The 13931-nt window shown below is 36.5% G+C and overlaps 1 protein-coding gene across 4 annotated transcripts; it reads left to right on the forward strand.

Annotated features, from left to right (window-relative positions):
• Positions 1–1949: 1949 nt before the first annotated feature.
• Positions 1950–8555, forward strand: LOC113297815 (AFG1-like ATPase). Of its 4 annotated transcripts, none has more exons than XM_026546398.1 (15): positions 1950–2144; positions 2466–2738; positions 2839–2921; positions 3255–3355; positions 3495–3617; positions 4031–4100; positions 4485–4571; positions 4683–4748; positions 4852–4944; positions 5204–5260; positions 5355–5483; positions 5587–5677; positions 6185–6273; positions 6797–6990; positions 8201–8555. In XM_026546398.1, the coding sequence occupies exons 2-15, from the start codon at positions 2522–2524 to the stop codon at positions 8307–8309; spliced, it is 1509 nt and encodes a 502-aa protein (XP_026402183.1). In that variant the 5' UTR covers positions 1950–2144; positions 2466–2521; the 3' UTR covers positions 8310–8555. The 4 variants fall into 4 exon arrangements, with proteins under 4 accessions (XP_026402183.1, XP_026402186.1, XP_026402184.1 ...); XM_026546401.1 differs by having other exon boundaries at positions 3501–3617; XM_026546399.1 differs by having other exon boundaries at positions 1950–2125.
• The last annotated feature ends 5376 nt before the right edge of the window (positions 8556–13931 follow it).

The raw sequence follows: 13931 nt of genomic DNA on the forward strand, positions 1-13931 counted from the left end.
CATCAACAACAGCTACCCAATCATTACGCCGCCAAGAACCATCTCACCCACTGCCATATCATCACAAAAAATTACCAAATAAACAACGCAAGCTGCGATTCAACTTGATTTGAAATAAACCCCTAAATTTTTCATCGATTTTGATGAGAGAAGAATATGTTGTTCAGAACCAGAGAGTGGAAAGGAAAATAATGGAAGAATGAACGATATGGCCTGATATCATTCCTTCTCCTTCAGTGGCTTCAACTAAGGGACATAACAATAATCTGTGTATTCAAATTCTCATCTCAGTCAGCGATATATTGACCGGAAATATGATAAATTGACTAAATTAACAGATTTGGTTGAAAAAGTGAAAACATGCCTATATTTGTAAAAGTGAAAAAAACGGGGGTGCATTTGTCTATCGGATATAAAAACAGGAATACTTCTGTTTATAATCCAAAAAAGATTAAGACCAGGCAAACGGCTAACCGAGTCCTCAGTATAAATAACTTTATACTCATTACAATTTACAAGGCGTGACTTATGCCGTGTTAGTTCAGATGATGATTCAACCTGCTGAGAGTCCTGTTGTACTTGACAGTTGGACTACAAATCCTAGTTAGCAATTCGGGATACGGGTAGTAGTTCGGGATGGCATACGTACGGAAATTTTACTGATTCAGATAGGTCGGATTCGGTCAAAAATTCGGCCAACGGTTCGTTATTCGGATAGTAGTTCGGAACGGCATACGTACGTGCATATTCATTTTATAAATGTGAGTTCGCATTTAAAATTCGTTTTACATATATGATAAATTTATAAGTATTATGACCTTATTACTAGAATAATTTTATTTGTATATGATTTATAAGTTGGAAAAAAACATTTTAGCGTGATTGTTTGACAAGAAATAAACAATTTAATCGCATAAATGTATTATAAAACGAGTTTATAGACTTTTAACAAAAATCAACACATAAAATACTGGTTAAACAACTACATATAGAAAATTTTAACTGAATAATTGTATTTAAATATAAAGTATATACAAAATCAAACAAAAAAAACCAATCAACAGACCTATGGTCACAAAGTTACCTATGGTAGTCCTAGTTCGGAAATATCATTCGGATTCGGTCAGTTCGGATACGCTCGCGAATTATTCGTGAGGTACATATAATCCGGGAATTAGGTTCGGAGTTCAAATAGTTCGAAAATATCATTCGAATTCGATCAATTCGGATACGTTCGCGAATCATTCCGAAATGATTCGGACAATTACTACCTAGGCTACAAACAGATTCAACTAGGGCAGGAAGTAATCAAAAAGACAAACACTGCCAGCTCATGGGAACCAGATCATAAGGCATTAAATTGATTAGTCAAACTATGAAAATTACCTAATACTCCCTCCATATCTTTTATTACTCCATATCTGTCATTTTGTTCATACCCCTTGTTATCTCCAACCTTTCCGAAGAAAAATGTAAGTACGATTAAACACGTTTATATTCCTTAATACTACTTTGGTGTTTAATAAACTTTTCGCCACAAATCCCAATCCGTGTTTCTGCATACTTGTTAGTTGTTAATTGTAATATAATATTTCCTCCGTTCTTTTTTAATAGGTCAGTTTTGTTTTTAGCGAAATTTAAGAAAATTAAGAGAACTAATCATTGAAAGTGGTCCTCATGACACTTGTCAATAAAAGAAGTGAAGTGAAATGGTCCCCATGACACTTGTTAGCAAAAGAAGTAGAGTGAAGTGGTCCTCATGACACTTATCAATAAAAGAAGTGAAGTGAAATGGTCCCCATGACACTTGTCATCAAAAGAAGTTAGAGAAAAGTGATTCCAAAAAATTAAAATAACATTTGACTTTCCCAATTAGGAAACTGACCTAATTTTTTGAAACTTTTATTTACAGAAACTGACCTATTAAAAAAGAAGGGAGGGAGTGGTACAGTTTCTCCGATCTCTCTCTCTCCCCAAAACATTTTTTGCTTCTGGAATCTCCGAACCATCTGATTTCCCAAGTAAACATTTTCTTTTCTTTATTAGGGTTACATCCAAACAGTTCAAAATTCCTATTTTCAAACTCTATACCTCAATAACATACTTAAATTTTTTAGCTATTCAGGTTTGTTTTCTTAATTCAGGTTTGTTTTCTTAATCTTATCAAATTCGATAAATTTTTTTTCATTTTTTAAGTATTCAGCAGCGAATTTAATCACCCATAGTTATCTTAATATACTTAAATGTTTTCATGCAATGAGTTTTTATGGCAGCCATGCTTCAATGAAATATTACTGTTAAGGCTCTGTTTTGATTTCCCTAAAACTAGGAGGTTTTGTATTGGATTTTTAATATTAGTTTAAAACGGTTTAAAAAGGGTTATTTTTGGTTAATTTGGTCTCCGTTAACTACTTCATATTAACTGGCTCCAATTATCTTCAATTCTTGATTTCAATTGGAAATAGAAGGTATAATCAGCGATTGAAGTTTCTGCGGATTTTTACTCCTTCTCGAAGTAAAGATGAGAGCAGTAGTACGCGCTGGACGACATATTCGTTGTGTTTCTTCCATTCAAGAAAGAGAGTTACTAAAAACTGGGGTAAGGAGACATATAAGCACTGAGGTTCAGGGTTCTAATTACAAGCTTTTACGGAAAGACGAGCATGATAGAGGAGTCTTGTATTCTTATTTGGTTTCAAGAGCTTTGTCCAGCCCTGCTGCCAAACACACTTCTGGAGGTTCTTTGGTGACTTTCTTATGTTAAGTCTTTTAATTGTAACTAGTGAATTTCATGAATTGTTGAGGTGATTTGGTTTCTCTCTTCCTTCGATTCAACAGTGGAAGGAGGACGAGGGGGTCCCTTTGTAGAGTATGAAAGACGAATTGCTGCAGGCGAGTTAATGGATGGTGATAGTTGTCAGGTGTGGTGTGTATTTCAGTTTAGATGTTGAAAACTCTATTTATATGAGTTATCTATACTTGATAGGCATTTGTTCAAACCCTACAATTGGAGCAAAATCATGGTGTCTGTTTTGGTCTAGTGTCATCTCAAATCAAATAACTCTATGGTTATGATCCAAATGGTTGAATGTAAATTTCGCATTGGTGGATGATCAATTTTGAATGTCCACTTATGGATTTATGATTATTTGATTGCTACAAACGGGTGAAACTGCTCGCCGTTCACCAATTTAAACCCATTCATTTTTTTTGGTTTCCTTGATGTGCAATATCCTCATAGTGATGTTTTGTAGGTAGGCACCTTAAAAGAACTTCAGAGACTCTATGATCAGCTTGTTGATTCAGCTAATGCCTGTAAATTGGATAAATACGAAGCTTCTGATAAAGCAGAGAGGTACATTGTTGTTCATTTTCTCTTCTTGTTCGTTATAAAGTCGTGAGATGTATACTACTTAGGTATTTTCATCTTTGATCTCGTGCCTATTGGTTTCAGGAATCTGTGTGCTTGACACTGCTTAGTTTTCTTCTTGTAGGAGCAGGTGGTTTTGGTCTCGTTTCAAACCACAATCTTCAGTTTCACCCGTCAAAGGGCTTTATCTCTATGGAGGAGTCGGCACTGGAAAAACCATGTTGATGGACTTGTTCTATGACCAATTGTAAGTCTAACAGGTGATTCTTACTAATTGAAGAATGAAGAATTTCGATGTCAGTAAAATTGCCGTTATTCATTATCATAAACAATGGGAACTGTATGGCTTAAATCGATTCCATGCCACCTTTAGAATACAGGATAGAATTAATCAGAGGAAGTCCTTGTGATTCCAATCATCAAAGGAAGTCCTTGTGATTTTCTTTGTGCTGGAGGCAGAAAAAACAAGGAATTGCGTAACACTAATAATAATGTGTAAATTTAGTAGTATGTCACCCAAATGGTTATTACGTAACTTAAGTTAATAATGTGTAAATTTCCATTCATAGTAAGGTTAAATTTGTTATACATGGAGCACGATTCTTCATTTCCAGCATATTCATGTCTAACACTAATAATAGTTATTTCTTACTTTCCCAGGCCATCCAACTGGAGGAAAAAGAGAATTCATTTTCACGACTTCATGTTGACTGTGCATAGCCGCCTACAAGTAACAAGACAGTTCCTTTCCTTACTTTTTCCTTTAATTGTAACTTATTTATAAGATTTGATACTATATTTCCTAGCTAAAGTGTGACATATTCAGTAGAAAAATGCTTCAGGGTCTGATAAACTGTGCCATATGCACAAACAATAATTAGCCATTTAGAAAGTAACTCTCATTCACTCTTATTTCTTCATAAAATAGTCAAGAGTCACTCTTTTGTGTTATATGACCATGGTATCTATGAACAGTCTTCAAATGCATCTATCATGTATTAAATGGCGAGTTTCTAATTTATTTATTTTTGGCATTTTAAATTCACAACTTCCGTATTTTGTTGGCACATTTGACACTGCAATTGTTTCTCAAAAAGTTCGATTCCTTTTTCAGAAGCACAAGGGTGTGGCAGACCCTCTTGAAGTTGTTGCAGGAGAGATAGCAGATGAGTCAATTTTATTATGTCTTGATGAATTTATGGTAAGTATTGAATGTTGCAAAATTTTGGTATTGTTTCCATAGTTTAAGTAGTTCGATACGATGTTGCTTTGGTTTGGTGTTTAATTAATTCTTTCTTGTGGATTCTTGTAGGTAACTGATGTTGCTGACGCGTTAATATTGAACCGTCTTTTCAAACATCTATTCGATAATGGCGTTGTAAGAGATTTAAAGTTTTCGTAATTAAAGTGCTTAATTATCCCTTGTTCTGTCAAACAATCTAACAACAAATTTGCGTGTTGCAAATGCTGCTGATGGGTAGATTCTTGTTGCCACATCAAATCGTGCTCCAGACAGCCTGTATGAACGTGGTCTGCAGAGGGATCTTTTCTTGCCGTTTATTGCAACTTTGAAGGTATCTAAATTGATTCTATTCCAAAATAATTATTTTTAGCAATAGTTGTAGGTTCTAATTACTGCTTTTGTTCTTACAAATTCTTCTCCTTTTCTTTTTCTTTTGGATTTGTTCGGGAACTTGGTAAAAAGTACACAATTGGATTTGAAATCTGCTTGGTCCAGAGGCCTGGACCTATTTGTTCCCTTTCTTTCCATTGAATTTGATTTAATGCAAGACCTGCTCTGTTCTCTTACATCTGGTTAGTTACTCTATGAAGGAAAGATGCGTATCTCACGAAATTGGTTCTGCTGTAGACTACCGGAAATTGACTTCGGTAATAAATTTTTCCCTTATTTGAAGTGGGTTCTGTTTCGCATTTTAGAATCTGTTTGAGTTCTATCTTTTCGTTTCAATTACTTTCATGGCAGGCTCAGTTAGGCTTTTACTTCGTTGGAAAAGAGTTGTCAGCCTTTCTTAAACAAAAGTTCCAAGAGTTGATTGGGGAACATTCAGCCAGTCCACAAGAGGTGGAAGTTGTTATGGGGAGAAAGTTGCAGGTTGATTAAATCTAGCTGTGATTTTGCTACTTTCTTTTTCTTTGTTCCATTTGTTAATCAAACATAATTACCTGAGTACACTTTTTTTCATTTTTCTTTCTAGGTTCCACTAGGAGCTAATGGATGTGCATGCTTTCCATTTGAATATCTCTGTGACAGACCTCTTGGAGCTGCAGACTATTTTGGATTATGTAGTAAGTCAATTCAGTTTTTCTGTATGTTTTTGTCCAGATTGATGAAATAAATTGTCAATGGTGCTCTCTCACAGTAGAAACCCAACTATTGATTTTTTGAAAACCTTGTTAGTCCTCTTTTAGAAAAGCAAAATGTTTCATGTCACTGTACTTGTGTGAAAGTAAGCACCTTAATTAACCTGCTGTGGGATTCATCGAAGATGATAAATATTACCTCAATTTGAAACCTGTATTTTTATGTATGGGGAAGTTTTAAGGATACTTTGCTTTCCCTTTCTTTTCTATTATATAATATTTTCAGCTGTTTTGGAGTTAGTTCCTCCTTACCAGCTAAGAAGATTATATGCATTTGTGTGGTGATTTAATGAATCCTAACAAAGTAGTGGTTTTACATGTCAAGTACTGAAGTTGAGATGCTTAATTTTCGTTCTAACAGAATCCCTGTCTTTAGCGGTGTTGCATCTCGTCGTTATGTAATCCTATAGCTAACTAAATTTCGTCTGGCAGAGAATTTTCATACTCTGGCATTGGATGGTGTGCCAATTTTTGGGCTCCATAACAAGACGGCAGCATATCGGTTTGTTACCCTAGTTGATGTATGTCCATGTTTTTCTTCTTCTGATTATTTATCTAATAAATAATAATCAATATGCATTAGTTTTTGAATGTTCCATTGCCTAGTTTTAGATAGGAGTGACACTTGCTCTCTCTCCAATTTACTGGAACAAACATGCATAGATGGTTATGAGTCAAATTTTGTGACTGTGCTTCTGGCAAAATCAAGGTACTAAAACAGTTTTTGGACCTTTTGAATCTTGGGGTAGTAGAAAGGTAGGAATGGATGACACTTTCTCGATTATTGAAAACGTCATATGAAAAATACGAGACAGAGTAAGTTGTCTTATTCTAGCATACACCAAAACTGGAATGACATTCAAAGCATTTTTTTTTTTGAAGCAAAAGCATGCTTGTTAAATCATGAACCAATGAACTTAATTGTTTGTTTTTGTTATAATCGTTAACAAGGACGATGAAGTACTTCCTTATGTGAACCCAATTTAGCAAGTTATTACATTTTTTTTTTTGAAGTTTTATACTTTTGATTTATTTGGCTTGCAGGTTATGTATGAGAATAAAGCAAGGTTGTTGTGCACAGCAGAGGGTACTCCAATGGAACTTCTTCAAAAAGTTGTTACAATATCCGATGCTCAGCACATGGCGCCTAGAACCGCTTCGAGGTCAAAGAAAAATGATGATTCCGAACTTTGTGTTGACAATGAATTGGGATTCGCAAAAGATCGTACAATCAGTAGGTATGTAAATCTTACCTCATCAAATTCAATTACTATTGTTTAAGCATTATGTTTGGTGATATTGAGATGAACCTCTTATACCCTTCAAAATGAATTTGCATCTCTTAGAGCGTCCACAGTGGGAGAGTAAACCCAAATATTTGGTCTTTTGAACAGACGTAGTGGAACGTACTATCGATCAAATTTTGATCAACGACTAAAACCCAGAGTATATTTGGTCTGGGACCAAGACTAAACCCAAATATAGTCGAGCGTTGGTATACTTCACGCCCCACCACCAGGCGGACATATAGTGCACGTCCCACATCAGGCGGACGTATATTCCACGCCCCACATCAGGCGTTGGTATAGTCTACGCTCCACATGGGGCGTATGTAAAGTCTACGCCCCATTTTATTTTTTTTTTTAATTTTTGTATGGGGCGGGCATTATACCCCCGCCCCATTCTTTGTTTTCAAAACCATTTTAGTGGGGCGGGCTTTATACCTCCGCCCCACTTCTTTCATTTTTTTTTTTAGAATCTACCCAATCAGGCGTTGGTATAGTCTACGCCCCACACCAGGCGAACGTATAATGTACGTCTGACCAAATTTAGTCTTTCCACCGTAGCGTCACACACCATACTAAACCCAAAATTTGATCTTTTTTTCCCTCTTTGGTCTTTGGTTATACTCGCACCACTGCAGTTGCTCTTAGGAGCTTGTGTTATTTAATTCACCGTGTATAAAGGTAATTGATATCCGTCCAAGGTGGGATCACAAACAGTTGTGTGAACTTTCTCCAAAAAAAAAATCAGCAAATTTTTAGCGAATAAATTAGATTCATCACGTCTTTTTTTTTCCCGATGGAGTACTACTTTATGTGGGCAGTATTTAAATTTTAATCACATAGAGCTGTATATAAACTCCTCTAAGACTTAGATGATGGTTTTAAATTTTAATCACATAGGGCTGTATATAAACTCCTCTAAGACTTGGATGATGGTGATATTAAGATGACATGAAGATGAAGTTTTTGTTACAGTCCGCTGCTGCATAATGTGCTCTTGTTAACATCAAACCAGCAAGGTGTAAACAAAAGAAAATTTCATGTTGGTGTATTTGTTTCTGGTTTCCTTAAATAATCTCGTTAGATACTTTTCTTTTCAGTTGTCCATGAAGTAGTTGATTGTTAATTTTTATATTAATTGGTTAAACTACATTATCTGCAGGTTAACAGAGATGAATAGTAAAGAGTATTTGGAGCAGCATGCATCCATGTTGGCAGAGCGACAACAAGCCTCAGAGGTGAATACAAAGGAGGAATTGATACAAGCATGATATTACTAGACGAGGCATCTTCTGAGCTTCCATTGTACACTTTTTATAATAAAACCCGCCTAATTACATCAGTAAACTCCCAGTAACAAGTTCAGATGGTATTAAGTAACTGGATCATTCATTAAATTTGGGTCAACTATTAAAAGAAAAATACCTGATTTATGCATCGAGTAATATTCTTTGGAGGGCTTATAAAAGGATTTGTTTATCCTGTACAGAATAAATAAATACAAAATCATTAGTCAATCATACAAAATAAATAAATAATACAAAATCATTAATCAATCATCCCGTTGGAAGTGACATTAGAATTAAACGTAAAAAAAAATACAGCGACAAAGAAAAAATGGAATATGATACCAAAAGATATCTAGGTAAGAAAAGAAGAAGAAAGATATAATGATACGATATTATTTCTTAAGATAAATTTCTATTTTTGGAGATTTTCTGGGTTATTTCTTAAGATAAATTTCTATTTTTGGAGATTTCTGGGTTTAGTATCTCCCTATATAAGGCCCTTGCGATGCCAAACTGCCATTGTTTTTGAACAATTAATTGGGGGATAAAAAAAGGAATCGGGGGATACTGATTACTTCCCCCAATCCATGGTGCGTGTGCTAAGGGATGATTTTTGTGTATGAAAATACTAAAATACCCTTTGATTAATTAAAAAACATTATGAAAAGATTACTATACCTTTTCCCCTAAAACTTAAAATCTAAAAACCAAACACATATCCCCCATTCTTCCATCTACCAGCACTGACCTAGGTTTAGGTTCTTGAAAAAAAAAATAATCATCGTTCTGCATCCGTTCTTCGTCGATTAATCGTCGATTCAAAAATTTCTTCGTCGATTAACCTACCTGAATCATAAACAATGTCTCCACGAAAGAAAACGAATGCCCAATCGAACTCAAAATCGATTGCTCAACAAAAACAGGAACAAAAAATTGCTAAGATTGCTCAAGAGCAAGAAGAAGAACAAGCAGCGGATTCGGACAATCAACCTCTCGCAACCATGGCTTATGTGAGAAGGTAAGTGATTTTAAACTACTTTATGAGTGTTTTAATCGATTTATAGCAATGGGTTTAGGTTAGAATCGCAAACCCTAACTGAAACAGTTGAGTTTCAGTGATTACCGGCACTGAAATATGTATGAATACGGCGCCGGTTTTACCTTCCGACATTCAATCTAGGATGAATGCAATGCCGGTTTCACTCCGCAGATTCACCAGAAACTGAATTTTAGATACCGACATAGAATTTGGGTCGAATTCCCTGCCGGTTCTTGGTACCGGCAGTCATTTATAACTATTCGTGTATGCCGGTAGTGGTCTAAAAACATACATGAGAGTTTATGAATTTGTCACCAGTACCGGCATAGACATTTGGTTCCATTGTACGCCGGTTTATAGTACCGGCATTCTTTTGTGAAAATTCGAGCATGCCGGTAGTGGACTTAAACCATACAGGAGAGTTTATGAATTTATCACCAGTACCGGCATACATTTTTAGGTTGATTTGAATGCCGGCACCAGGTTACGGCATGGAATTGATTTATTTCGAGAATGCCGGTAGTGGACTAAAAACATACAAGAGAATTACATATGATTACCGGCATTGTCGACAGTCATTGTTTAATGCCGGAACAGACAACCGGCGTGTTTTGTTTCAGTAAGTCAATGCCGGTGGAAAAACTGAAAGTGAGTTGTCTCACATTCATTTCGTGTGATTTTATGATATAGGTCAAAAGTCAAGGAGGCTAACAAAAGAAAAACTAAAGATGCTGTCACTAAGAGAAGAAGGAAGGACGGTCTTGATACTCCTCAATCTCTCCCTCCTCGAGGGAAAGATGAAGGTCGTAAAAAGCGTTTGGGGGCTGAGACAAGAGGGATAATTTGGGAGAGTGGTGGTGACCGTAGTCGAGCTGTAATCCGTGACCACGATGATCAAGATGAGCAAGATGAAGAGGAAAGTGAGGATGAAGATAATGTGGTTCCTCCAAGTCAATTAGCAAGCCAAAGCGAAGTTGGTGGGCCAAGTCAACAACCAACACAAGGCAATGACAAGAAGGGCAATGACAAAGTGAAAGTTAAAGGTTCCCACCTTCCTCATATTAATGACATGATACCTGACCTTGAACGTGGTATAATTTGGGGTGAATGTTACTTCTACGGTGGAATTACGAAATGATTACCGTTCACGAACACCAAAACAACTCTTCTCTTATTAAGGGATCCTTCGCATTTTTGCCACTTCGGGGTAAATATTACTTCTACGGTGGGGGTAAAATAATGAACAACACATCTAAATATATCCGCCACTAGATGCCCACAAAGCGGCATTCTCATCCAATATTGAGAAGGAAGAAAGTTCATCTCTTGTTCGGGCCCTAATATTTGAGAATGCATAACATCAAAATCCTCGCCTACACCAACCAATTGCTCATAAACTCTTGTTCACAAGTTGTTCGTCCATCCTCGTTCTAGCATATCGACATGGTGTCATACCTCTACTAACCGTCGTGTCAAAGATTCCTAATTGTTCTGTCACAGCATGATAGCCACAATTTCCATCTCCATATTTTGACGTATATGATATGTACATAGGAAATTTTGTGCGTCCGGGAAGACGTCGGATATTGCTTTCATTAATGCATCATCTTGATCGGTTACGATCACCCTCGGAAGTTGATTTTCCCGAAAGAATAATTTCAATTGTCGTAATGCCCAATGATAATTATAGTCCCTCTCGTTTTCCATTAAACACCAAGCCAATGTGAATGTTACCTTGTACGAGGTTTTCCCCACGATGTTGAACAACGACGTAGTGTATTTGTTTGTCTTGTAGGTACAATCCATCATAAGAACACCACAACATGTATTTGCCAATTGTGAAAGCAAAGGATGCGAAATGAATATTTGAAGGGGCTTCTCGCCTGGCCTTCTTTTAATGATATGCGTGTAGTTGTAATCCCAAGCCATCTTCTCAAATTCTTGCATAACGGACCTCCCTTCCCATTCCACCCTTTTAACAGTTGCTTGTGCGCTATAAATTGTACGTTGAGAAGACACGTTGGACTCATCCTTTTCCTTGAAGCCTCTGAGAATTTGTCTCGGTTTGATAAGTTCTTTGGTCAATCTCTTTACATCCTCGAACTCATGAGGTTTCAGCTTCGCAAGTAGGGAGTGACCAACAAAATCTTTCGGATCCCGGTGGTTATGACAGCCACATAAAACCTCACAATCCCAATTGTTCATGTCATTTAAACGGAAAACAAGCTTAAACGGGCAATCATTCTTCCTCGAACGAGTCTTGTATACCCTATTAGTCTTCTTTGGATATACATAATTCTTTCTCTTGTGACTATTCTTCTCCTTGTATTTCCCACTTCTCTCACAAGCCATCTCAAAATGCCTCTTTGAACGTTGGGTATTCCTCACCAACACACACATGTTCTTAAGAGCCGTCTCTTTAGCCCAAGCGATTGCTTCATTTCGATCTATTATTCCTTACATAAGATCAATTTCACATTCATTAGAAATGTTCATTACTAGCAATCCATTAGTAAAGTATTCTTTGGTCACATATCAGAGGTATTTTATAGTATTCCGACGTATCCCGATAAAGCGGCTTTGCATTTGTTGGATCAATATATGTCACCACCTAAAGATCGAACGAAAATTAGTTCCAAAAGAAATTAAAACACTCTGCCGGAAACAAGTACCGGCATGCTCGACCAATGTTCCGGCATTGTCGAACTTAGCCAAAACTGAAGACCAAATTTGAAACATATTCCGGCATACATTATTCATTAGACAACAACGCCGGAAAACAAGGTGCCGGCACTGTCGTAATTTATTGTCCCAAGCCGGTACACGCTGCCGGCATTCCAATTAATTGATTTGTAATGCCGGTATTTAGCTCTGGAAAACATTTATTCCTGTATGTTTTTTTGTAGGTGCCGGTATTGTAAATTTGAAACTCAACAACGCCGGTTCCACTGCCGGCATTCTCGAAATTGATGGTACCACGCCGGTAACTGGTTCCAGCGTTGATGGTTATTAATTTTCCATGCCGGTTTTTGGGTTTACATGGAAATGTTTCCTGTATGTTTTTCATGCAGTTCCGGCATGGTAACCTATCAATGAACCCATGCCGGTTTAATATTCCGTAGTATATTCCTTGGTAGGTAAAAAAGTTAACTGCGTACCAGCATAATTTTTTGGTAGAATACTATGCCGGATCAATATTCAAATTGGGGGATATCGCTTTACCGGCATGGTCGTAGTATGAATACCATGCCGGTAACGCGTCTGCCGGCATGGTATTCATACTACGACCATGCCGGTACCGAGGTTTACAGTTGAAAAAATGGCGGCTTCAAAGAAAAAATCGATTTTTCAACCTCCTAGCAGCTTTACCTGTGTATTGGGGATGCTTGCATGTTGTGCAAGTTTACTTTCTTGTGTAGCTTCTTCGAAAAACTCTCCATACTCGTCAAAATCATCATTCAAGGGTGTTGGCTTAACAAAGAGTTGCAATTGAGAGTTGTTGTCGTTAGCTCCTTGTTGTAGTAGAGATAAAGATTCAGCAGCTGCAATTCTCTCCTCACAATCATCTTCCATTTTCACAAAAAAAATTCCACTCAAAAATATTTTTCCCTCCTTCTACTCTCACCTCCCTCACCCAAATTCAAATAAAACACACACTAATCATTTATCAAAAATCTTAAGATTTTACTAATTATTATTAACCACTAATCCTGATTAGTGAGGGGTAGATTAGGTAATACGTAAAATACTTAGATAAGGAGTGACCCCGAATTGATATATGGAACCAGTTTTTGTCCTTTTCTTATATCCCCCAATTCCTTTTTTTATCCCCCAATTAATGGTTCTTGTTTTTCTTCAGGGTTCTCATGTGATTTAGGTTTTTACTTTTTTTTTATTGATTTAGGATTTTACTCTCTGGTACAGGTTGACTTAATAGATCGTTCTCACTCTCGGGCATTCTTTTCTTCCTTCCTCGCTTCCCGTTTCCAGGCTACATCACGGTGAGAAAATTTTCACTTTTGATCTACTTATTTGCTCTTTGTTTGATTGATCTATTACCAGAAATAGGTTGATTTTATAGATTGTTCTCACTCTCAGGCATTCTTTTCTTCCTTCCTCGCTACCAGTTTCCAGGATACATCACGGTGAGAAAACCTCACTTTTGATCAACTATTTGTAATACTACACTTGAAAATTTTCACTTTTGATCTACTGTTTGTAATACCAAGTTGTTTTTTGCGTCCATGTATTAGATTAATGGCGTCTTCATGTTGTAGTTCTTTACATCCACTTCGCATGGATTGGGATCGTTAGGGTCTTAGTTCCTGATTGAACTATTACCATAAGTTGACTCTTAGTAGCCAGGAGCGGGACGAAGACCGAAACGAAAATCGTAAAATTTTGAAAAAATAAAATTCGAGGAACGAGTCGGAAGGACGGAAATGAAAATCGTAAAATTTTGAAAAAATAAAATTCGAGGAACGAGTCGGAAACATAAACTAAATTTTATAAAAATATTACGAATTCTCAAATTTTGCAATCAAGAAATAAGACAAAAATATTAA

Source organism: Papaver somniferum, chromosome 7, assembly GCF_003573695.1.
Source record: "Papaver somniferum cultivar HN1 chromosome 7, ASM357369v1, whole genome shotgun sequence".
Lineage (NCBI taxonomy): Eukaryota > Viridiplantae > Streptophyta > Magnoliopsida > Ranunculales > Papaveraceae > Papaver > Papaver somniferum.

Bases quoted from the DNA above. Each gene is read 5' to 3' on its own strand.
- LOC113297815 (XM_026546398.1), top strand. From the start codon at position 2,522: ATGAGAGCAGTAGTACGCGCTGGACGACATATTCGTTGTGTTTCTTCC. The intron at 4,945-5,203 runs GTATCTAAATTG...TACTCTATGAAG, and splicing joins CGTTTATTGCAACTTTGAAG to GAAAGATGCGTATCTCACGA. The intron at 6,274-6,796 runs GTATGTCCATGT...TTTGGCTTGCAG, and splicing joins GGTTTGTTACCCTAGTTGAT to GTTATGTATGAGAATAAAGC.